The sequence below is a fragment of the Salvelinus sp. IW2-2015 genome, linkage group LG13, assembly GCF_002910315.2.
Source record: "Salvelinus sp. IW2-2015 linkage group LG13, ASM291031v2, whole genome shotgun sequence".
Taxonomy (NCBI): Eukaryota; Metazoa; Chordata; class Actinopteri; order Salmoniformes; family Salmonidae; genus Salvelinus; species Salvelinus sp. IW2-2015.
The window spans coordinates 19,712,130-19,737,341 of record NC_036853.1 but is presented as its reverse complement, the minus strand read 5'-3'; the positions used below and the strand labels follow the sequence as shown (position 1 = coordinate 19,737,341).

Here is a 25,212-nt window from a genome sequence, read left to right as displayed (position 1 = left end):
CATCTGCTAAAATATTAAAACTGCAGTTGAAAAACATTTTATTAAAGGAATGAAAATTAGGTTTGTGTACAATCACAACAGCAGTCTCCATGTGTGTTACTCTCCAGTGTAGCGTGGGGGTCTCTTCTCTATAAAGGCAGCCATCCCCTCCTGTCTGTCTCTTGTCGGGATCACCTGGAGAGAGAAAGATGATTAACCACTACAGTTTGACCTCAGACAATGCACATGAGCATTTGACCGCTTACCCTGGCATAACACATCCTCTCTATGGCCATCCCTGATGTGATGTCCACCTGAGAGAGACAGACAGGTTACAGACATACCTGCTACTAGCACACAGAGACAGGTGTCATCAAATACATTGAGATAATGAGCTGGGATGTGTGTGGGTGTATCCCAGATAGCATATGAACACGTAAGGAATGGCAAAATGTTAATTGCAGGAAATTTGTTTTAAAAATGCTACATTTTCTCTCTGCTTCGTGGCAAACTAGAATAGCATGCACATTTCTCTGCCCCACGGGGGAATTTTTTTTTGAATTTCAGGAAGTTACCCGGGCCCCAGATGTGGTGGTCCAGCCCTGAGTAATGTGTGAAGTTCTTTAGTAAAGCAGCCATACCTCCATGCCTCTGTTCATAGCCTCCTTGGCCATCCTCACAGCAATGGGAGCCTGGAGAGAGAACACACTGGGGGTAAGAAGGACCACGAACACACACGATGAGTAACCATGTCTAAGACCTGAACTAGCTCAGCAGATGACCCAGGTTCAAACACTGCTGTCCATGTCAGTTGGTGTCCTGGTTTGGTATGACTGGTCTGGTGACAGTGACTGACAACTGACAGGATGTGATCAGAGAGACAGCAGATGTCTATGTAACCCCAGTGTCAGTCAGTGTGTGTTTGTGTTAATTGAAACCCAAGCAGTCAGTCAGCCAATGTGTTAATCTCTCTTCTCCTCATCCCTCGTAACTCATTTAATCTAACCACCTATAAAATCCCTCATCACTATGGAATGGAAAGAGACAATGAGTAAGGTTTTTGTGTGTGTGTAACCTGTGGTAGTATCTCTCTAGCCAGACTCAGTGCCTCTCTATAGGCAGCGTCTCCGTCTGGATTCTGCTCGGTAGCTCTGTTGACCAGCCCCATGTCCACAGCCCTCTGTCCATCCACTCTCCTGCCGGTGAAGATCAGCTCTTTGGCCAGGGCAAAGCCCACTGCTCTGGGCAGCCTCTGACTGCCCCCTATAGGAGAAATGATGTACAGAGGGAACGATGCTGAACTCATTATGCCAAACAAACCATGAGGTGACATGAGGGTAACTGGTGTGTGTGTTTATCTGTGCGCGCATATGACTTCTGGTTGTCTTACCCGCCCCTGGGAGCAGCCCCCGTGTTGTCTCAATCAGACCCATCTGTGCAGATTTGGCTGAAACACAACACACACACACACACAGAGGACAGTTGAAGGTCAGACTGGCTGCGTGTCATTTAGCAACAGTGGGAGTACAGACTGACTGATGTGTCTGTAAGAGTAAGACGTGCACGCACATACACACACCTGCTCACCTCACGCCTCTGCCTCAAATCTATTACCAACCATATTTTCTCTAGATGTTAGCAGTTCCATAAAAATATATATTATAAGTTACGTATGATAAGGTACCACTGTGGAAAAGTATGTTGGTGAAACGAAAATCATGTTGAGTGTTTGAATACGTTTATCATTAAAAACATACATTATTTACATTTAAATACACTGGTATATGTTATACAAAATGTACAACAAATAGCAACTAAATGTGCTCGCTTTACAAATTATACAAAATAAGACTCAGGAGTGTAAAGAAAAACTTACATTTCTCTCCGAATTTACATACGCATACACACATTTGTGCTCAGAAAGTAATTTGAACTATGAATAAATCCAGATATTTTGCTAATCATTATCATGTGAAAGGTGTTTCAATAACCTAAGATTTAAGCTACTCTATTGGGCTGTCCAAAAATAAAATGTTTACAATGATCAATGGCCATCATACTGTATGTATTGTTGTGTATAATAATGTGCATTTTGATGTTTATTGTTGTGATATACAGGGCTCATTTGGAAAAGAGAGTTTGGTCTCAGCGTTAACTCCCTGTCAAAATAAAGGTTACATTTTAAAATAAATACAATGAGCATTTCACTCAAATAACAAACCAAATAGGGTCAAAATAACGACCCAGCTAGCACATTTGGTTCCTTGGAACGTATTTTTTGGTTTCTGAATGTTTTTGTAAACATTCTGAGAACAGAAGTAAAAATGTTGCCTGTTCTGGGAATGTTTATTTTTAGGTTCCAGGGAGGTTCTGAGAATGCTTTACTCTGGTTCCTTGAACAATTTCCTGGGAGGTTTTAGTAACTCTCCGAGAACGGAAATTATAGGTGATTTGAAAGTAATTAAATAACATTCTAAGGTCCGGAACTCAGTCATTTTTCAGAATAAAAAAACAATACATACACTGAGTGTACAACACATTATGAACACCTGCGCTTTCCATGACAGACTGACCAGGTGAATCCAGGTAAAAGCTATGATCCCTTATTGACGTCACATGTTAAATCCACTTCAAATCAGTGTAGATAAAAGAGAGGAGACCAGTTAAATAAGTATTATTAATTCTTGAGACAATTGAGACATGGATTGTGTATATGTGCCATTCAGAGGGTGAATAGGCAAGACAAAATATTTAAGTTATGGGTTTTTGAAGTTGAAGTTTCCCGTTTGTATCAAGAATGGGTTCACCACCCAAAGGACATCCAGCCAACTTGACACAACTGTGGGAAGCATTGGTCAACATGGGCCAGCATCCCTGTGGAACGCTTTTGCCAAAGGGGGGGAGGGGTGCAACTCAATATTAGGAAGGTTTTCTTAACATTTTGTACACTCAGTGTAATTGTGATTATATATATATATATAAATAATCACAATATATATAATATATAATCACAATTACACTGAGTGTACAAAATGTTAAGAAAACCTTCCTAATATTGAGTTGCACCCCTCCTCCCCTTGACTTTTTCCACATTTTGTTACGTTACAGCCTTATTCAACAAAAAAAATAATCCCTCATCAATCTACACACAATACCCCATAACTACAAAGCGAAAACAGGTTAAGAATTTTTTCAAATATATTAAAATAAAAAAACACAAATACTTTATTTAGATAAAAATTCTGACCATTTGCAGTCAGACTTGAAATTGAGCTCAGGTGCATCCTGTTTCCATTGATCATCCTTGAGATGTTCCTCCACCTTGATTGGAGTCCACCTGTGGTAAATTCAATTGATTGGACATGATTTGGAAAGGCACACACCTACCTGTATGTATAAGGTCCCACAGTTGACAGTGCATGTCTGAGCAAAAACCAAGCCATGAGGTTGAAAGGAATTGTCCGTAGAACTTCGAGACAGGATTGTGTTGAGGCACAGATCTGGGGAAGTGTAACAAAAGGAGAAACTTCGCCCCAGCCTGAGGTCCTGAGCGCTCTGGATCAGGTTTTCATCAAGGATCTCTCTGTACTTTGCTCCGTTSATCTTTCCCTCGATCCTGACTAGTCTCCCAGTCCCTGCTGCTGAAAAACATCCCCACAGCATGCTGCTGCCACCACCATGCTTCACTGTAGGGATGGTGCCAGGTTTCTTCCAGACGTGACACTTGGCAGTCAGGTCAAAGAGTTCAATCTTTGTTTCATCAGACCAGAGAATCTTGTTTCTCATGGTTTGAGAGTCTTTAGGTTCCTTTTGGCAAACTCCAAGCGGGCTGTGTTGTGGAAAATTGCAAGATTATGTTATAGTGCTTGTAAGATTATATTATAATCTTTGTATTGCATTAGAATGGTTGTTTTATTCGACAGAATAGAGGATTCTGTCGACTATTGTGTGTGTGTGTTCCACTGAGGATGGGCCTCTATTAAATAGCACTGACAGAGGAGATTTACGATGTCTTTGGGTAATAAAGCCTAAAGAGCATTCCAGATAGTAAAGGTCATGTTTTTGTGCTATACCGTACCAGGGTGAGACGGGTTCCAGTTTGGAGTAGGAGGGGGCCAGACACTGGTCTTTACAATGAGAACTGTTGACACAGCAGTAACTGTCTGCTATGTTTTATAGATATCTTTCATACAAATCTTAACCTTTGAACTGTTCCTAAGATCTGTGGTTCGTCATGTAAGTTGAGAGGGGTGTATCTTGGCTATAATAGATCTTTGTATTCTTCTGTAGGGACTCTCAAAATTCATTGACACTGAATTGATCTGAGAGTCAAAGGGCTATTGTAAAGCTCATTATTAAAGATGAAGTTTAAGTATAACTCTGACTGGTGTGTGGTTTGTAACTCTCCTCATTTGGTAATACAGAAAAATGCCACAACAGCTGTCATGTGCCTTTTACTGAGGAGTGGCTTCTGTATGGCCACTCAACCATAAAGGTCTGATTGGTGGAGGGCTGCAGAGATGGTTGACCTTCTGGAAGTTTCCCCATCTCCACAGAGGAACTCTGGAGCTCTTTCAGAGTGACCATTGGATACTTGGTCACCTCCCTGACCAAGGCCCTTCTCCCCCGATTGCTCAAGTTTGGCTGGGCTGCCAGCTCTAAGAAGTCTTGGTGGTTCCAAACTTCTTCCATTTAAGAATGATGGAGGCCACTGTGTTCTTGGGGACCMTCAATGCTGCAGAAATATCTTGGTACCCTTCCCCAGATCTGTGGCTCGACACAATCATGTCTCGGAGCTCTACGGACAATTCCTTTCAACCTCATGGCTTGCATTTTGCTCTGACATGCACTGTCAACTGTGGGACCTTAAATAGACAGGTGTGTGCCTTTCCAAATCATGTCCAATTAATTGAATTTACCACAGGAGGACCCCAATCAAGTTGTAGAAACATTTCAAGGATGATCAATGGAAACAGGATGCACCTAAGCTCAAAGTCTCATAGCAAAGGGTCTGAATACTTATGTAAATAACGTGTGTTTTTTATTCCTTAATACATTTGCTAAAATGTATAAAAACCTGTTTTCACTTTGTCATTATGGGGTATTGTGTGTGGATTGATGAGGGAAAAAAATATTTTATACATTTTTGAATAAGGTGGTCTGAATACTTTCCGAATGCAATGTACATATTAATCTAGACTGTCTTTATTCGTCACAAAAAGGGATGGCTCCCGGTGAGAGGCTAATGGCGATTGGTGAGGTAAGAGGTTAGAGGTCACTGACCAGCTGTGCGAAGGTCACAGGCGAGCGCCAGCTCCAGACCCCCTCCAAGGGCGAAGCCATCCACCGCAGCAACCGTCGGCATGGGCAACAAGGCTGCATTAGCGATGCAACATCCATAGAGAGACGACATGTGGAGAGTTCAGACGATGTAGTTACAGACTATGAACGCACGCCTGCACACAATACAATGCACACACACAGTACAATGCACAAACACACACTATATTTTTTACACCCTTTTTCGCCCCCATTTTGACCTCGTCTCATCACTGCAACTCTCCAACGGGCTCGGGTGGTGAAGGTCGAGTCATTCGTCCGCCGACACATGACCCGCCAAACCGAGCTTCTTAAAACCTGCCCGCTTAAACCGGAATCTAGCCGCACCAATGTGTTGGAGGAAACACCATTCAACTGATGACCGAGTTCAGCCTGCAGGCACCCGGCCCGCCACAAGGAGTCGCTAGAGCACGATGAAACAAGTAAAGCCCGCCGGTCAAACCCTCCCCTAACCCGTGCAACGCTAGGCCAATTGTGCGCCGCCCTATTGGACTCCCGATCAATGCCGGTTGTGATACAGCCCGGGATTGAACCCGGTTCTGTAGTGACGCCTCTACCACTGTGATGCAGTGCCTCAGACCGCTGCGCCACTCGAGAGGCCCAGCGCATTCGGAAAGTATTCAGACCCTTTGACTTTTTCAAAATGTTGTTACATTACAGCCTTATTATAAAATGTATTAACTAGTTATTTTCCTTTTATCAATCTAACACAATACCTCATAATGATAAAAGAAAAATKGTTTTTTAGAATTAATTTGCTAATTTGCTAAAATACTGAAATATCACATTAACATAAGTATTCAGACCCTTTACTCAGTACTTTTTTGAAGGACCTTTGGCAAGGATTACCGCCTCGAGTCTTCCTGACACACCTGTATTTAGGGAGTTTCTTCCATTCTTCTTTGCAGATCCTCTCAAGCTGTGTCAGGTTGGATGGGGAATGTCACTGCACAGCTATTTTCAGGTTTCTCCAGAGATGTTGGATCGGGTTCAAGTCCGGGCTCTGGCTGGGCCACTCAAGGACATTCAGAGACTTGTCCCAAAGCCACTCCTGCGTTGTCTTGGCAGTGTGCTTAGGGTCGTTGTCCTGTTGGAAGGRGAACCTTCGCCCCTGTCTAAGGTTCTGAGCACTCTGGAGCAAATTTCATCAAAGATCTGTCTGTACTTTGCGCCGTTCATCTTTCCCTTGATCCTGAGTCTCCCAGTCCCTGCTGCTGAAAAACATCCCCACAGCATGATGCTCCCACCACCATGCTTCACCGTAGGGATGGTGCCAGGTCTCCTCCAGACGTGACGCTTGGCATTCAGGCCAAAGAGTTCAATCTTGGTTTCATCAGACCAGATAATCTTGTTTCTCATGGTCTGAGAGTCCTTTAGGTGCCTTTTGGCAAACTCCAAGCGGGCTGCCATGTGCCATGTCCCATCAATTGAATTTACCACAAGTGGACTCCAAGTTGTAGAAACATCTCAAGGATGATCAATGGAAGCAGGATGCACCTGAGCTCAATTTCAAGTCTCATAGCAAAGGGTCTGAATACTTATGTAAATAAGGTATTGTTTTTTATTTTGAATACATTTGCAAATATTTAAAAATAACGGTTCACTTTGTCATTATGGGGCATTGCGTTTAGATTGATGGGTAATTTTTTTCATTTAATCTATTTTAGAATAAGGCTGTAACGTAACAAAATGTGCAAAAAGTCAAGGGGTCTGAATACTTTCCCGAAAYCACTGTATAAAGTGATATGAGAGAGAGAGAGAATTTCGGGTTGTTGAGAGAGATGTACTAGCATGAGAACAGGCTATATATACACACATACAGTACCAGTCAAAAGTGTATCTATTTTTACTATTTTCTACATTGTAGAATAATAGTCAAGACATCAAAACTATGAAATAATATGTGGAATCATGTAGTAACCAAAAAAAAGTGTTAAACAAATCAAAATATACTTAATATTTGAGATTCTTCAAAGTAGCCACCCTTTGCCTTGATGACAGCTATGCACACTCTTGGCATTCTCTCAACCAGCTTCACCTGGAATGCTTTTCCAACAGTCTTGAAGGAGTTCCCACATATGCTGAGAAATTGTTGGCTGCTTTTCCTTCAGGTCTGGTGATTGTGGAGGGCAGGGCATCTGATGCAGCACTCCATAACTCTCCTTCTTGGTCAAATAGCCCTTACACAGTCTGGGTGTGTTGGGTCATTGTCCTGTTAAAAAAAATGATAGTCCCACTAAACGCAAACCAGATGGGATTGCGTATCACTGCAGAACGCTGTGGTAGCCATGCTGGTTAAGTGTGCCTTGACTTCTAAATAAATCACAGACAGTGTCACCTGCAAAGCACCTCCTCCTCCATGCCTCACGGTGGGAACCACACATGCAGAGATAATCCGTTCACCTACTCTGCATCTCACAAAGACACAGCGGTTGGAACCAAAAACATCAAATTTAGACACATCAGACCAAAGGACAGAGTTCCACTGGTCTAATGGCCATTGCTCGTGTTTCTTGGCCCAAGCAAGTCTCTTCTTACTATTGGTGTCCTTTAGTAGTGGTTTCTTTTAAAGGTCGACCGATTATGATTTTTCAACGCCGATACCGATTATTGGAGGACAAAAAAAAAACGATACCAATTAAATCGGACGATTTTTATATATATATATATATATTTGTAATAATGACAACTACAACAATACTGAATGAACACTTTCATTTTAACTTAACATAATACATCAATAAAATCAATTTAGTCTCAAATAATGAAACATGTTCAAATTGGTTTAAATAATGCAAAAACAAAGTGTTGGAGAAGAAAGTAAAAGTGCAATATTTGCCATGCATATTTGCCAAAAAAGCTAACGTTTAAGTTCCTTGCTCAGAACATGAGAACATATGAAAGCTGGTGGTTCCTTTTAACATGAGTCTTCAATATTCCCAGGTAAGAAGTTTTAGGTTGTAGTTATTATAGGAATTATAGGACTATTTCTCTCTATACCATTTGTATTTCATATACCTTTGACTATTGGATGTTCTTATAGGCACTATAGTATTGCCAGCCTAATCCCGGGAGTTGATAGGCTTGAAGTCATAAACAGTGCAATGCTTGAAGCACAGCGAAGTGCAGGAAAACGCAGGAAAGTGCTGTTTGAATGAATGCTTATGAGCCTGCTGCTGCCTACCACCGCTCAGTCAGACTGCTCTATCAAATATCAAATCATAGACTCAATTATAATATAATAACACACATAAATACGAGCCTTAGGTCATTAATATGGTCAAATCCAGAAACTAATTTAGAAAACAAAATATTTATTCTTTCAGTATTTTATCTAACGGGTGGTATCCCTAAGTCAAAATATTGCTGTTACATTGCACAACTTTCAATGTTATGTCATAATTATGTACAATTCTGGCAAATTAATTACGGTCTTTGTTAGGAAGAAATGGTCTTCACACAGTTCGCAACGAGCCAGGCAGCCCAAACTGCTGCATATACCCTGACTCTGCTTGCACAGAACGCAAGAGAAGTGACACAATTTCCCCAGTTAAAATAAATTCATGTCAGCAGGCAATATTAACTAAATATGCAGGTTTAAAAACATATACTTGTGTATTGATTTTAAGAAAGGCATTGATGTTTATGGTTAGGTACACATTGGTGCAACGACAGTGCTTATTTCGCGAATGCGCTTGTTAAATCATCACCCGTTTGGTGAAGTAGGCTGTGATTCAATGATAAATTAACAGGCACCACATCGATTATATGCAACGCAGGACAAGCTAGATAAACTAGTAATATCATCAACCATGTGTAGTTAACTAGTGATTATGTTAAGATTGATTGTTTTTTTATAAGATAAGTTTAATGCTAGCTAGCAACTTACTTTGGCTGCTTGCTGCACTCGCATAACAGGTAGTCAGCCTGCCACGCAGTCTCCTCGTGGAGTGCAATGTAATCGGCCATAATCGGTGTCCAAAAATGCAGATTAACGATTGTTATGAAAACTTGAAATCAGCCCTAATTAAATCGGCCATTCCAATTAATTGGTCGACCTCTAGTTTCTTTGCAGCAATTCGATCATGAAGTCCTGATTCACATTCATGTTCATCATCTGAACAGTTGATGTTGAGATGTGTCTGTTACTTTGAACTCTGTGAAGCATTTATTTTGGCTGCAATTTTTGAGGCTGGTAAATCTAATGAACTTATCCTCTGCAGCAGAGGTAACTTTGGGTCTTCATTTCCTGTGGTGGTCCTCATGAGAGCCAGTTTCATCATAGTGATTGATGGTTTTTTGCGACTGCACTTGAAGAAACTTTCAAAGTTCTTGAAATTCTCCGGATTGACTGACCTTCATGTCTTAAAGTAATGATGGTCTGTCTTTTCTCTTTGCTTATTTGAGCTGTTATTGCCTTAATATGGACGTGGTCTTTTACCAAATAGGGCTTTCTTCTGTATACCAACCCTGCCATTTCACAGCACAAATGATTGGCTCAAACACACTAACGAAAGAAATTCCACAAATTAACTTTGAACAAGGCACACCTGTTCATTGAAATGCATTCTAGGTGACTACCTCATGAACCTAGTTGAGAGAATGCCAAGAGTGTGAAAAGCTGTCATCAAGGCAAAGGGTGGCTACTTTGAAGAATATAAAATATAAAATATATTTTGATTTGTTTCACACTTTTCTGGTTCCTACATGATTCCAAATGTGTTATTTCATAGTTTTGATGTCTTCCCTATTATTCTACAATGTAGAAAATAGTAAAAATAAATTTAAACCCTGGAATGAGTCGGTGTGTCCAAAATTTTGACTGGTAATGTATGTAACACTTCCGCATTTGCAGTGAAAGGTGACAGAGAGCAGTATGAGACATCCTAAAAATCGATCACACCCCCCTCACCGATCTCAGTCATGAGTGAGCGCAGGCCGTGAACAAACAGATCGGAGTCAGAGTGGTTCATCTCAGCTCTCTCCTTCAGATCAGCTCCTACAGAAGACACAGAGAAGACATCAAAACACACACACACACACACACACACACACACACACACACACACACACACACACACACACACAAAATGACAGACCTGCACAGAAGACCCCTTGTACCAGACTCCTGAAGACCACCACTCTCACAGCTGAGTCATGGTGTAGAGAGGACACCAGCTCCCTCATCTAGAGAGATGGATAGAGAGAGGGAATGGGAGAGAGAGAATAGTCTCAGCAGTCATCATACTCTGTTAGATCAATAGCAGAGCTGGGACCAAGTCACTATTATTCAAGTCACTCACAAGAAGGTCCAAAGGTCCAAGTCTTAAGTCAAGTCCCGAGTAGAACGGGTCGAGTCTTGAGTCAAGTCCAAGTCGTGCATTCTAAGAGCAAGTCAAGTCAAGCAAAAATACATCTGTACAGGCAATGACTTGTTCAACTACAAATCTTTGTATATTTAATGAGGCTAACTTGATCCCCGAACAGTTTTTTGAGCAAATTTCACAGGAGGTTGGTGGCACATTAATTGGGGAGAATAGGCTCGTGGAATTGACTGGAGTGTAATGAGTGGAATGTATCAAATACATCAAACGCATGGTTTCCAAGTGTTTGATGCCATTCCATCCGCGCCGTTCCAGCCATTATTATGAGCCGTTCTCACCTCAGCAGCCTCGTGACATTGGCAATCCTCTCTCCCTACAAATTGACGTTTGCGCTGAACCTGAACCTATAGCTGTACAGCAAATCAGCAATTTGTTCGCTAGCTCAGTAGTGTTCAAACTTTTTCACACGCGACCCTCAAAAAGAAATGGTTCAACGCTTCCTACCCCCACGGAAGCACATGCACGCAGGGCGTACAGGCACTCACAATGTAGCCTATCATTACAACCATAAACGGTGACGCATTTTCAAAACGCAAGAATATAGAAATAAACTGTGTCATACACCTGCATTTTGAGCTGAAAGTCATTCATGTTAACAGTCAATATCAACTAGGGATATCATGTCACATTGTCACTTTTCTGGAATCCAGAGCAAGCAGGATCATGTGGCCTACCTGTATTCAAATAATCAACTAGTCATCAAGCTTTGATAATTTGAATCAGCTGTGTAGTGTTAGGGAAAAAACCAAAATGTACACCCCTTGGGGTCCTGAGGACCTAGTTTGGGAAACGCTGCCCTAAAGCAATAATGTGAAAAAAATGGCAAAGCAATTAGCGTTTTGTCCTGAATAAAAAGTTTTATTTTTGGGACAAATCCAAAACAACACATTACTGACTACCACTCTCCATATTTTCAAGCATACTGTAGTGGTGGCGGCATCATGTTATGGGTATGCTTGTAATTGTTAAGGTCTGGGGAGTTTTTTTTTTAATAAAAAGAAGCGGAATGGAGCTAAGCACAGGTAAAATCCTGGAGGAAAACCTGGTTCAGTCTGCTTTCTAGCAGACACTGGGAGATTAATTCACATTTTCAGCAGGACAATAATCTAAAACACAACGCCAAATCTACACAAGTTGATACCAAGAAAACAGTGAATGTTCCTAAGTGGCTGAGTTATGGTTTTGACTTAAATCTACTTGAAAATCTATGGCAAGACCTGAAATTGGTTGTCTAGCAATTTCAACAACCAATTTGACAGAGCTTGAAGAATTTGGAAAAGAACAACGGGCAAATGTTGCACAATCCAGGTGTGGAAAGCTCTAAGAGACTTACCCAGAAAGACTCACAGCTGTAATCACTGCCAAAGGTGCTTCTACGAAGTATTGACTCAGGGGTGTGAATACTTATATAGATGAGATATTTCTGTATTTCATTTTCAATAAATTTGCTGAAATTTCTAAAAACATGTTTTCACTTTCTCATTATGAGGTATTGTGTGTAGATGGGTGAGAAAAAAGTATATTTAATACATTTTGAATTCAGGCTGTAACACATCAAAATGTGGAATAAGTCAAAGGGGTATGAATACTTTGATGGCACTGTAGTCAGTACTACCACTAAGGTATACAGTTGAAGTCGGAAGTTTACATACACTTAGATTGGAGTCATTAAAACTCGTTTTTCAACCACTCCACAAATTTCTTGTTAACAAACTATAGTTTTGGCAAGTCGGTTAGGACATCTACTTTGTGCATGACAAGRATTTTTTCCAACAATTGTTTACAGACAGATTATTTCACTGTATCACAATTCCAGTGGGTCAGAAGTTTACATTCTAAGTTCACTGTGCCTTTAAACAGCTTGGAAAATTCCAGAAAATTATGTCATGGCTTTAGAAGCTTCTGATAGGCTAATTGGCATCATTTGAGTCAATTGGAGGTGTGCCTGTGGATGTATTTCAAGTCCTACCTTCAAACTCAATGCCTCTTTGCCTGACATCATGGGATTTTTCTTTTTTTTAAATCAGCCAAGACCTCATAAAAAAYATTGTAGACCTCCACAAGTCTGGTTCATCCTTGGGAGCAATTTCCAAATGCCTGAAGGTACCACGTTCATCTGTACAAACAATAGCACTCAAGTATAAACTCCATGGGACCATGCAGCCATCATACCGCTCAGGAAAGAGAAGCGTTCTGTCTCCTAGAGATGAACGTACTTTGGTTTGCAAAAAGTGCAAATCATTCCCAGAACAACAGCAAAGGACCTTGTGAAGATGCTGGAGGAAACAAAACGAATCCTATTTCGACATAACCTGAAAGGCCGCTCAGCAAGGAAGAAGTCATTGCTCCAAAACCGCCATAAAAAAGCCAGAATACGGTTTGCAACTGCACATGGTGCAAAGATCGTACTTTTTGGAGAAATGTCCTCGGGTCTGATGAAACAAAAATAGAACTGTTTGGCCATAATGACCATCGTTATGTTTGGAGGATAAAGGGGGAGGCCTGCAAGCCGAAGAACACCATCCCAACCGTGAAGCACAGGGGTGGGAGCATCATGTTGTGGGGGTGCTTTGCTGCAGGAGGGACTGGTGCACTTCACAAAATAGATGACATCATGAGGCAGAAGAATTATGTGGATATATTGAAGCAACATCTCAAGACATCAGTCAGGAAGTTAAAGCTTGGTCGCAAATGGGTCTTCCAAATGGACAGTGACCCCAAGCATACTTCCAAAGTTGTGGCAAACTGGCTTAAGGACAACAAAGTCAAGGTATTTGTGTGGCCATCACAAAGCCCTGACCTCAATCCTATAGAAAACTTGTGGGCAGAACTGAAAAAGTGTGTGCAAGCAAGGAGGCTTACAAACCTGACTCAGTTACACCAGCTCTGTCAGGAGGAATGGGACAAGATTCACCCAACTTATTGTGGGAAGCTTGTGGAAGGCTACCTGAAAAGTTTGACCCAAGTTAAACAATTTAAAGGCAATGCTACCAAATACTAATTGAGTGTATGTAAACGTCTGACCCACTGGGAATGTGATGAAAGAAATAAAAGCTGAAACAAATCATTTCTCTCTACTATTATTCTGACATTTCACATTCTTAAAATAAAGTGGTGATCCTAACTGACCTAAGACAGGGAATTCTTACTAGGATTAAATGTTAGGATATATGAAAAACTGAGTATAAATGTATTTGGCTAAGGTGTATGTAAACTTCCGACTTCAACTGTATATACTGAATTTTAAAAAATTAAAAAGCAACATGCAACAATTTCAAAGATTTTACTGAGTTACAGTTCATATCAGGAAATTTGTCAATTGAAAGAAATTCATTAGGTCCTGATCTATGGATTTCACATGGCTGGGCAGGGGTGCAGCCATGGGTGGACCTGGGAGGGCATAGACCCACCCACTGGAGAGCCAGACCCAGCCAATCATAATTAGTTTTCCCCCACAGAGGGGCTTTATTACAGACAGAAATACTCCTCAGCATCTAAAGTTATTTTATATCAAGTCAGACTCGAGTCCAAGTCATGTGACTTCACTCCACACCTCTGATCAATAGTTAGCAATTCGATGCGTGTGTAAGGTCAAATAGAGATCAAACCCACCTGAGAGACAAACACACGGCCCAGAGCGTTCTTTGCCTTCTGACGGCACATCAACACCTCAGCTATACCTACAGAGAGAAAGAGAGAGAGAGTCACGTGTACTGCCTCAAGAAGGTATGTGGTGTGTGTTATTGTTTATGCATTTGAAATATAAGCAGCTGCACAGGCCCAGGTGCAGATGTTGATGATGTTGTCACATTAGATTTGAGCCATGAGGTGACAGGTGTGTGTGTGTATGTCTGGAGAAGAGGAGAGGATGAGGGAGGGAGGAAGAAGAGGATAGGAGGGACAGAAGGAGTGGGAAGGAGAGGAGGTGATGGAGGGAGGAAAGGAGGGAAAGAGACAGGAGGTGAATGCCTGAGGCTGTGTCTGACCTGTGGCTAGGCTGAAGGCTTTTTATAAGCAACATCTCCCCTGTGTGTGTGTAAATATGTCAGTGTTTACCTCAGTGTTAATCACTGAATAGTAGGAAATGGTTTTCACTCTGTACAGAAGCTCCTGCAACACAACACTCCCTGTATCAAAGTGCCTACTACTTCTTCTGCCTCTACCAAGAGGTTAAATCCAAATCAAATCAAGGGCTGGACCTTTATGGCACAGCAGGTGGTGCGCTTACTTCCCCTGTAACTTCAGATAATGTTTATGTCATTTCAGGGTAAGCTTATTCACCTAAGCTACCTAAACTCAGCCAAAAAAYAAAGGTCCCTTTTTCAGGACCCTGTCTTTCAAAGATAATTCGTACAAATCGAAATAACTTCACAGATCTTAATTGTAAAAGGTTTAAACACTGTTTCCCATGCTTGTTCAATGAACCAAACAATTAATGAACATGCACCTGTGGAAAGGTCGTTAAGACACTAACAGCTTACAGACGGTAGGCAATTAAGGTCACAGTTATGAAAACTTAGGACACTAAAGAGGCCTTTCTACTAACTCTGAAAAACACCAAAGGAAAGATGCCCAGGGCAATAAATTGCAATGTCCGTACTGTGAGACGCCTAAGACAGCGCTACAGGGAGACAGGACGGACAGCTGATCGTCCTCGCAGTGGCAGACCACGTGTAACAACACCTGCACAGGATCGGTACATCCAAACATCACACCTGCGGGACAGGTACGGGATGGCAACAACAACTGCCCGAGTTACACCAGGAAGGCACAATCCCTCCATCAGTGCTCAGACTGTCCGCATTAGGCTGAGAGAGGCTGGACTGAGTGCTTGTAGGCCTGTTGTAAGGCATGTCCTCACCAGACATCACCGGCAACAACGTCGCCTATGGGCACAAACCCACCGTCGCTGGACCAGACAGGACTGGCAAAAAGTCCTCTTCTCTGACGAGTCGCCGTTTTGTCTCACCAGGGGTGATGGTCGGATTCGCGTTTATCGTTGAAGGAATGAGCGTTACACCGAGGCCTGTACTCTGGAGCGGGATCGATTTGGAGGTGCAGAGTCCATCATGATCTGGGGCGGTGTGTCACAGCATCATCGAATGAGCTTGTTGTCATTGCAGGCAATCTCAACGCTGTGCGTCACAGGGAAGACATCCTCCTTCCTAATGTGGTACCCTTCCTGCAGGCTCATCCTGACATGACCCTCCAGCATGACAATGCCACCAGCCATACTGCTCGTTCTGTGCGTGATTTCCTGCAAGACAGAAATGCCAGTGTTCTGCCATGGTCAGCGAAGAGCCCGGATCTCAATCCCATTGAGCACGTCTGGGACCTGTTGGATCGGAGGGTGAGGGCTAGGGCCATTCCCCCCAGAAATGTCTGGGAACTTGCAGGTAGGTGCCTTGGTGGAAGAGTGGGGTAATATCTCACAACAAGAACTGGCAAATCTGGTTCAGTCCATGAGGAGGAGATGCACTGCAGTCCTTAATGCAGCTGATGGCCACACACCAGAAACTGACTATTACTTTTGATTTTGACTCCCCTTTTGTTCAGGGACACATTATTCAATTTCTGTTAATCACATGTCTGTGGAACTTGTTCATTTTATGTCTCAGTTGTTGAATCTTGTTAAGTTCATACAAATATTTACATATGTTAAGTTTGCTGAAATAAAAACGCAGTTGACAGTGAGAGGACATTTCTTTTTTTGCTGAGTTTATGATTCTCAGCATTGTCAATCCCAGCCTGGTCTCATACACTAGACGTAATATAGCACATTTAAATTCAATATTCTCATACAAGTAAGATATGTTACATTTTGTATAACACAAACGTTAAGCAACCCAAAGGTTGGAGTTCGAATCTCATCACGGACAACTTTAGCTGATTAGCAACTTTTCAACTACTTAGCATGTTAGGTAACCCTCCCCTTAACCCTTTTAGCTAACCCTTCTAGCATTAGTCAGCCACCTAGCTAGAATTTGTAACATATTATACATTTAGCAAATTCGTAACATATCATACAAAATGAGTGATGGACATCCACAAATTAATACATACATATCCTAATAAATGGAACGSTACTACGAAATGCTCTGAGACCAGACTGTCGATCATGGTGAATATTGTGGAACTTGCACAAATTGTAAACCTTACTACCGCTCAACTTGATTTCCTGGGAGCGGAAAGCATAAAGTTTAAAAGAGCGTCCTTCCCTACCAGTGTCCTCCCCATGTAGTCGCTTTAGATCCACTTCTATGGACTCTGGCGTCTCGGTGTGTAGCCAGCTTGTGTGTGTGTCATTGTGCCCCGTGAAAGGGCGTCCTCGGCTGGGCAGCTTTTCCACTCCCAGCTTGTGTAACGTTACCGAGCCTGGAGCTCCAAGAGACGCCGGGGATAGAGCACCCAAGCCGCGGGAGAGAGAGCAGTGCCTAGTCGCAAACCTTCGAAGGAAAGTCATGGTTGTGTTTCTCCTTTTTCTTATGTGTATGGAGCGATGTCGTTTAAAAGAAAACACGGAAGTAGGCTACAACCAATTGACTTGTTTTTTAGTTTCACCTCCGGGTATAAGTTGCCCGAGGGATCTAAGAACCGATCTAAGATCAGCTACATCCCAAATCCTTAGTTAAGCCAAGGCCAAGGAGGGACGCAAAACCGAGTTTATATCAGTATGTCTAAGGCCAACTTTGTTCTATTCCAGTTTTACTGTGTTTGACGTTTTTGGGAACGGAACGGATACATTTTCATTTCCGTGTTCATTTGAGCATCCTTAACCATACTTGAACCTGTTTTAGTGTTCTCTTATTTTTTTAATGTTTCTCTCTTTTCATAGTGAGATCATCGGCTTGGTTACATACTGACACACGCACTGACTAAGCATACATCCTTAGCTGCCCATGGTTTGAGCCAATAGATTTCATAGTTTATTAATAATACCACAGAACGTGTGTTTAAAAAACAAACATGTATCGGTAGGCCATCATTGTAAATAAGAATTTGTTCTAGTGGTTAGAGCGTTGGGCAAGTAACCGAAAGGTTGCTGGATCGAATCCCCAAGCTGACAAGGTAAAAATCTGTCGTTCTGCCCCTGAGCAAGGCAGTTAACCCACTGTTCCCAGGGTGCCGAAGACGTGGACGTCGGTTAAGGCAGCCCCCGCACCTCTCTGATTCAGAGGGGTTGGGTTAAATACAGAAGACACATTTCAGTTGAAGGCATTCAGTTGTACAACTGACTAGGTATCCCCCTTTCCCTTCACTAGTTAAATAAGTAAATTTAAAAAAACATCCTAACATTGCGATACTAAATAGGCCTACATTATTCTCATATGTATTTATGGTCAATAATTGGAATGCAAATGTTAAGCAATATCTAAAGTAGTCACCAGGGGACGTTCTCCTCACACACTCTTGCCTGAGGCACTGATGCAACCTTTATCTCCTGGCCTCTGTTTTATTACAATTAATCATGATTCATGAGCCAATGGTTTTATACATTATACTTTACATGCATTGAGAATTTCAATCAGGTACATGATTTAGCACCTTTACATTGAGCAGGTCTCAAATGGGAGGTCAGAGAACTGGCAGTGTGGTGCCAGGACAACAACCTCTACCTCATTATGAGCAAGACAAAGGAGCTGATCGTGGACTACAGGAAAAGGCGGGCCAAACAGGCCCCCATTAACATTGACGGTGCTGTAGAGGAGCGGGTCGAGAGTTTCAAGTTCCTTGGTGTCCACATCACCAACGAACTATCATGGTCCAAACATACCAAGACAGGTGTGAAGAGGGCGTGACAAAACCTTTCTCCCCCTCAGGAGACTGAAAAGATTTGGCATGGGTCCCCAGATCCTCAAAAGATTCTACAGCTGCACCATCGAGAGCATCCTGACCGGTTGCATCACCGCCTGGTATGGCAACTGCTCGGCATCTGACCGTAAGACGCTACACATCACTGGGGCCAAGCTTCCTGCCATCCAGGACCTATATAATAGGTGGTGTCAGAGGAAAGCCCATAAAATTGTCAGATACTCCAGCTACCGCACGGCAAGCAGTACCGGAGCACCAAGTCTAGGATCAAAAGGCTCCTCAACAGCTTCTACCCCCAAGCCATTTGACTGCTGAACAATCCATAAAATCGCCACCAGACAATTTACATTGACCCCCTCCTCCTTTTTGTACACTCGCTGTTTGGTTGTTACCTATGCATAGTCACTTCACCCCCATCTACATGTACAGATTACCTCAACTAGCCTGTACCCCTGCACACTGACTCGGTACCAGCGCCCCCTGTATATACCCTCGTTATTGTTATTCTTATGGTGTTACTTTTATTATTGCTTTTTATTTTAGTCTACTTGGTAAATATTTTCTTCTTCTTGAACTGCACTGTTGGTTAAGAGCTTGTAAGTAAGCATTTCACATTAAAGTCTACATCTGTTGTATTCGGCGCATGTGACAAATAAAATTTGATTTGATTTTAAATGCATGGCTGGATTACCGAACTGGCACACAGGGTAAGTGCCTCCCCCGACCTCCAGGGAGCGCCAATCCCCCCCACCCCTGCAATTGCAGGAAATTAGCTTTAAAACGGTAAAATGTTCTCTCAGCCCTATGGCCAAATGTGAACAAAAGCATGAGATGGCAAGAAGTGTAGAATTACTGGAAATTTGCTTTAAACTGCAACATTTTCGCCTCATGATGAAATGTGTAGAATAGCATTATAAAACTGCACATTCTCTCTCTGCTCCATAGCCAAATGTGTTGAAATGCAGTGTTAGCTGACCCAAATGTGGTAAACTGGCCCTGCTCAAATGGTACATTCATGGATAGAAATATGGCACATTCATAGAGGCACATTGAACAAGATGCACTGTCAGTTTGGCACAAAACAGGTGTATGACAGACCAAGGCCCTGTTGAGTATGGCTTCACGTTGTCCGGACATAGTAGGTTGGAATGGATCTAATGCACAGGAGGTTAGTGGCACCTTAATTGGGGAGAATGGGCTCGTGATAATGACTGGAGCGGGAATGGTATCGAATGTATCAAACAAACCGTTTCCAGGTGTTTGATGCCATTCCATTTGCTCTGTTCCGGCCATTATTATAAGCCGTTCTCCCATCAGCAGCCTCCACTGATCTAATGTTTATAGAGGTGTCCATAATGTAACGGAAGTGAGAACTGCCTGAGAACTGAAGACTTGCTATAGCTCCCTGAGCAAATATTAAGGTTTTTGCTTAATTGGCTAACACAGTGTTTCCCAAACTTGGGGTGGGGTCCCCTGAAATTGAAATGGAGTCCCCTGAGAAAATCTGTAAGCTTATCAAACAAATTAAGAACTCTTTCTCTTCAAAATGTGTACAGTGTCAACTAAGGGCCTTTTTACACAAATGTGCTGTCATGTCATTATCATGTTGGGACAGCCTGTGGGACCTAACATTTAGTGAATGTGAACACATAGTGTTAACTGTTAGGCCTATTATTTTCCAAAGTGGGGTCCCATGCATTTTCTAGTGTAAATTTGGGGTCATGTGCAGAAAACCTTTGGGGACCCCTCAACACATTCCTGTGGTGTGCAAAGGTCTTAGGTTAAAACAAACATAGTCAGTAGGTCACACTCACAGGAATGTTTTTAAGTCTAACAGGGTTGCTTTCAGAATCTGTGGTTGGAACCCATATTGCCTCTGGTGAATATGTCAGTGATTGACAGCTCCCACTCGCAGGGGGATAGACCTCGGTGARGGATGTAGCGAGCTTTACGAGCCTCAGCCAGTGATTGGTTGAAATCCGGAAGGAGGTGGAGCATCCTGGGCTGTCCATCAGGAGTGAGGGAGTCAGAGGGGGCAGGAGGAGGAGGAGAGGAGGATAATAATTCTCTCTCTGTCTGTCCTCCCATTCGCTTCCTCCCTCTCTTTCTTTTGCACTGCTCTCCCCTCTCCCCCCTCACATCTTCACTCTCCCGTTCGGCTCTCCCCTCCCTCCGTCCCTCCACCAGCCCAGTGCTGGTCAGTGCAGCTGCAGGCTGCAGTTTGAGGTCTGGCAGGCAGAGCGGCTCTGCTGAGCTCTCTGCCCTATGTCTCTGTGTGTCTAAAGACTGAGCTGCAGAGGAAGTCATGGATGCGAGCCTGCAGTGGAACAGACATTCCCCCACACACAGCCTTCACTGACCTGAGAGAGAGTGGGGGGAAGAGAGAGAAAGGGGGGAGAGAAAGAGAGCGGGCGGGCGAGAGATTGAGAGCGAGAAAGAGAGAGAGAGAGTCAGTCGGACAACGCATGCATGCATGCACACACAATCGCACACACACGAATGCGCACACACACATAAACACAAACGGTGGTGTTATCAGCTCTGTGGATTCAGTAAAATGCTGCATTGAACAACAGAGAAAGTGATAGAGGGAGAAGAAAGGGAGCCAGGAAGAGGACTATAAATCCAATAGAAGTTGGCAGAGGGATGCACATCGTAAAAGAAAATTAGTTTAGAATCAGTCTGTTAAAAGAGCCAGAATGGATCCGTGCCTAGTCACAACACAGAGAAGACAGACACACACACGTCAGAGGAGAGTGGGGGGGGGGGTTATGGTATGGAGCTGTAGCATAGATATGGGATATGAGCTGAGAAATAGTTACAATTGTTATTCTTTCTGAAACACACACATGCAAACACACACACTCATTCATATCTCTCTTTCTCTCTGACAAAGTCTTATATTTTCTCACAGAGACTATCTCTCTCCAGAGGATAACAGTCGTACCCACACTAGCAGAGAGCTCTGTGTGTGTCTCAGAGTGAGGTATTAAGCGTCTCGTTATCTGCCCCCTGGATTAGCATAATTAACCAGTCCGCCTACTTAGAATCCTCTTCCTCCAGTCAGCTTGCTGCAGGGGCCATTCGAGAATAATTAACCAGTCTGCTCGCTTAGAATCCTCTTCCTCCAATCAGCTCGCTGCAGGGGCCATTCGAGAAACTGGAGGGGCGCAAAGGACTGAACATTGTGTGTGTGTGTGTGTGTGTGTGTTTGTGTGCGTGTGCGTGTGCGTGCGTGTGTGTGTGTGTGGAGCTTGGTCCGATTATCTCATTATCAGAGTCAGTAAGGCGAAGGGCCCAGGGCTGGGTTTCTACTTAGCTAACATATGGAATTGTTTTATGATGGTCATACCAAGGATAATTTAGCTATTTTGTTTAGAATTTTAGGGCCCTGTAGGTATAACAAAAATATATACAAAAATAATTTGATGAAACATTGAATTTGGTCCAAAAATAAATCAAAGGGAAGTGTATGATGTGTCCATCCTATATCTGAGAGATATAAGAAAGCTCAGGGAAAAAAGATATTATACCGTGGAATTATCCGTATGCCTTTGACATTGAAATGCCCCATTCACTTTCATGCATTTTTGAGCCAGTGTCACAGGACTAGTCTGAAGGTAACCCGCTACGGGTTACCTTCAGACTAGTCCTGTGACACTTGTGGCGGTCGTAGAGCAAAACGGAGAAGTCCATCGTGTTTGTGAGAATATTTCCATAGAGMGGTCATATTAGTTTGTAGCTCAAACAGTTTGGACCCTACAGACATTTTCATCAGAAGACCGATTTTTGGGATGTCTCCCGTTCAACCATGAAAGGCATGTGATCTTCTCTTTAAAGTTTAAACTCTACAGAGTATCTCATTGCATGTATCGAGAGAAATACTGCCCTACTGGGTGTGCTCTGTGCATGCTTTTGCTCTAGCCCTGCTCTAACACACCTGATTCAGCCAAGGATTTTGATTTGATTTGATTCAGCCAATCAACGTTCTTTTGAGCAGCTGATTAGAATAATTAAGGTGTGTTAGAGTAGGGTTGGAACAAAATCCTGCAGGAGGGTATAGCTCTACCAAAGAAGGGTTGGCCATCCCCAGAGGTGATCTGCGATCAGGTGTTTGATTGATCAAAACTAACATTCTATACTCGTCCTCATTTGTTTTTTAACCACCATAAAAAAAGGTTCAATTAGCAGAGAAAATTAAAGCTGAAAGCAGAAGTACTAGGCGGCAGGTAGCCTAGCAGTTAGCGCGATGGGCCAGTAACTGAAAGGTCACTGGTTCGAATAACCTAGCCAACAAGGTGAAAAATCTGTCGATGTGCCCTTGAGCAAGGCACTTAAGCCTAATTTGCTCCAGGGGCACCATACTACTATGGCTGACCGTGTGAAAAAAACTATCCAGTGAATGTGAAAATAAAAAATACTAGTGGCAAGAAGTACTACTGGCAAGGTTAACCTGACTGCAGGCCTCAAATTTCCCTTTGGCATTGACGATCATGCCCCCTTGTGTGGCCGTAAAAATGTTCAGGTGCCTCCCTCATGTCAGCATATGCTATCACCTACACTTCGACATGTAGGCTAATTATTTATGTAGGCCTACATTTACATACACTTATGTTTTTCTTAACAGAATAGCTAGTGTATTTCGGTTTTCAAATCAATTTAATTGGCTATTTTGGTTAATGGCTTTGGTGCCCTTAGCAGCTGGCCTTGGTGCCCTGGCAGATTGGGCACCTCTTGAACGCCAAATGGCCTTGCCCCTAAAATCACGAAATTCCAGGCCTGCCTGACAGCCTGTTTTCTCTTCTATGCAACTATWCTAAACAAAAATATAAATGCAACATGCAACAATTTCAAAGATTTTGCTGAGTTACAGTTCATTTAAGGAAATCAGTCAATTGAAATACATTAATTAGGCCTTACGGGTAGGCCTGGAAGAGCATAGTTTTATCCACTTGGGAGCCAGGCCGACCCACTGGGGAGCCAGGCCCACCCAATCAGAATGTGTTTTTCCCACAAAAGGGCATTATTACAGACAGAAGTACTCCTACGCATTCCAATTGCACGCTCCTTCAAAACTTGAGACATCTGTGGCATTGTGTTGTGTGACAAAATTGCACATTTCAGAGTGGCCTTTTATTGTCCCCAGAAAAAGGTGCACCTGTGTAATGATCAGGATGTTTAATCAGCTTCTTGATATGCCACACCTGTCAGGTGGATGATCTTGACAAAGGATAAAATGCTCACTAACAGGGATGTAAACAAATTTGTGCCCCAAATTTGAGAGAAATAAGCGTTTTGTGCGTATGAAAAATTTCTGGGATCTTTTATTTTGGCTCACGAAACATGGGACCAACAGTTACGTTTATATTTTCATTCAATGTATTTCTGTGCAACYAGATAGTAGTTAGGTGTTAGGATTAAATTAGCCCTATGAAGGTCCTGTTATATAATCCAGCTCTCCTTAGATTATTTTAATTCTGCCATGAACATGTTACATTAAAACCCTTTCACAACCCTGAGTCAAAGTCCCAGCTCCACCTTACAAGTTGTGGAGATGTAGTGGCTCTGTAATAAACTGGGGTAGAGCTGTAATGCTGTGTTCATAATACAATAACCCAACTTCACTAATACAGTACAGACTCTGCTGTTTTTTTCTCATGCAGTAAAGTGATTGTCTTGTGTAGTTTTGGGTTGATGCAGATTTATTTACTTTCTCCCAGTCTGCCTGAGACAGAGGAAGCTCACCTACAGTGGTTTAAACCTGTGGTTGATCTCTGATGTGAAGAGAAGCTCACCTGTGTTTCTCTGGCTCTCTGCCGGCCCTTGTGATTGTGAGTAGTGTAGTCCTGTAAGGCACAGAGGGGTGGGCAGGGTTGAAAAGTCTCGTCATTAATGTTATTTATCTCTTTCTTTCACATCTTTCATCTCTTTCACTCTTGATTGTCTCTAGAATTTTCCTCCTCTAATTTATGAGTTATACACAAATCAATTCAAAATATCCTTTAAACTTAAACTATATCCCATGAAGGGAAATGTATGTTTGCATGTTACACACTAGTGAACACACAGACATACTGTATCAACTTCACTGCCATAGTTCCAAACACATAGCGTATTCTAGTGAGAGGGGAATAAGTAATGTGTGTATCTGTTGTCTCTCACTCTCTCTCTTTTTCTCTCTTTCTCTTTCTCCCCCCGGCCCTCTATATTGAACACCTCTCATGTGTTGTGGTGTTGCTATGCTGGGCTGTTAGATCATGTTGACTGTTGACTCAATGTAATCATTATACCATCATAACTCTCCATGGTGTCCGACTCACACCAGCAGGATGTGTGTGTGTATGTGTACACGCACTACCGCTCCCCAAGTGCACCCTGGTAATCTTACACACTATACAGTAGCAGTTAGCCAGACCCACAGGTTATAAGCAGCTACACACTCTCTCTCTCTCAGAACACCCATCTGACACACTCAGAGCTTGAACCAGCAACCCTATGGTTGTGGTGTGAGCGCACTACTGTCTGTGTCATAAAAGCCTGAACCTCAGTAGTACCCTTACATACAGGGCAATTACATTAGCAAAAATACTTTACTAAGACACATCAATAACCATCTCTCTGCTTCTATTAACTGGGCTTGAATGAAGTGGGCTTGAATGAACCCTGAACATAGCAAGGGAGGAGAATCTGCTTAGCA

General features: G+C 42.6%; 1 protein-coding gene and 1 pseudogene across 2 annotated transcripts; both read right to left on the bottom strand.

The window, feature by feature from the left end:
- Positions 1-21: 21 nt before the first annotated feature.
- On the bottom strand, positions 22-17,314 carry LOC111972258 (enoyl CoA hydratase domain containing 2). 2 transcript variants are annotated; one of them, XM_023999206.3, is made up of 10 exons: positions 16,926-17,311; positions 14,316-14,383; positions 10,419-10,506; positions 10,232-10,318; positions 5,263-5,355; positions 1,370-1,426; positions 1,055-1,242; positions 621-671; positions 246-293; positions 22-174 (listed from the first exon to the last, which is right to left on the bottom strand). In XM_023999206.3, exons 1-10 carry the CDS (start codon positions 17,164-17,166, stop codon positions 97-99), a joined length of 999 nt encoding a protein of 332 aa, XP_023854974.1. In that variant the 5' UTR covers positions 17,167-17,311; the 3' UTR covers positions 22-96. The 2 variants fall into 2 exon arrangements, with proteins under 2 accessions (XP_023854974.1, XP_023854975.1); XM_023999207.3 differs by lacking the exon at positions 5,263-5,355 and having other exon boundaries at positions 16,926-17,314.
- Positions 17,315-20,360: 3,046 nt separating this feature from the next.
- On the bottom strand, positions 20,361-24,405 carry LOC139028471 (uncharacterized; annotated as a pseudogene).
- Between the last annotated feature and the right edge of the window lie 807 nt (positions 24,406-25,212).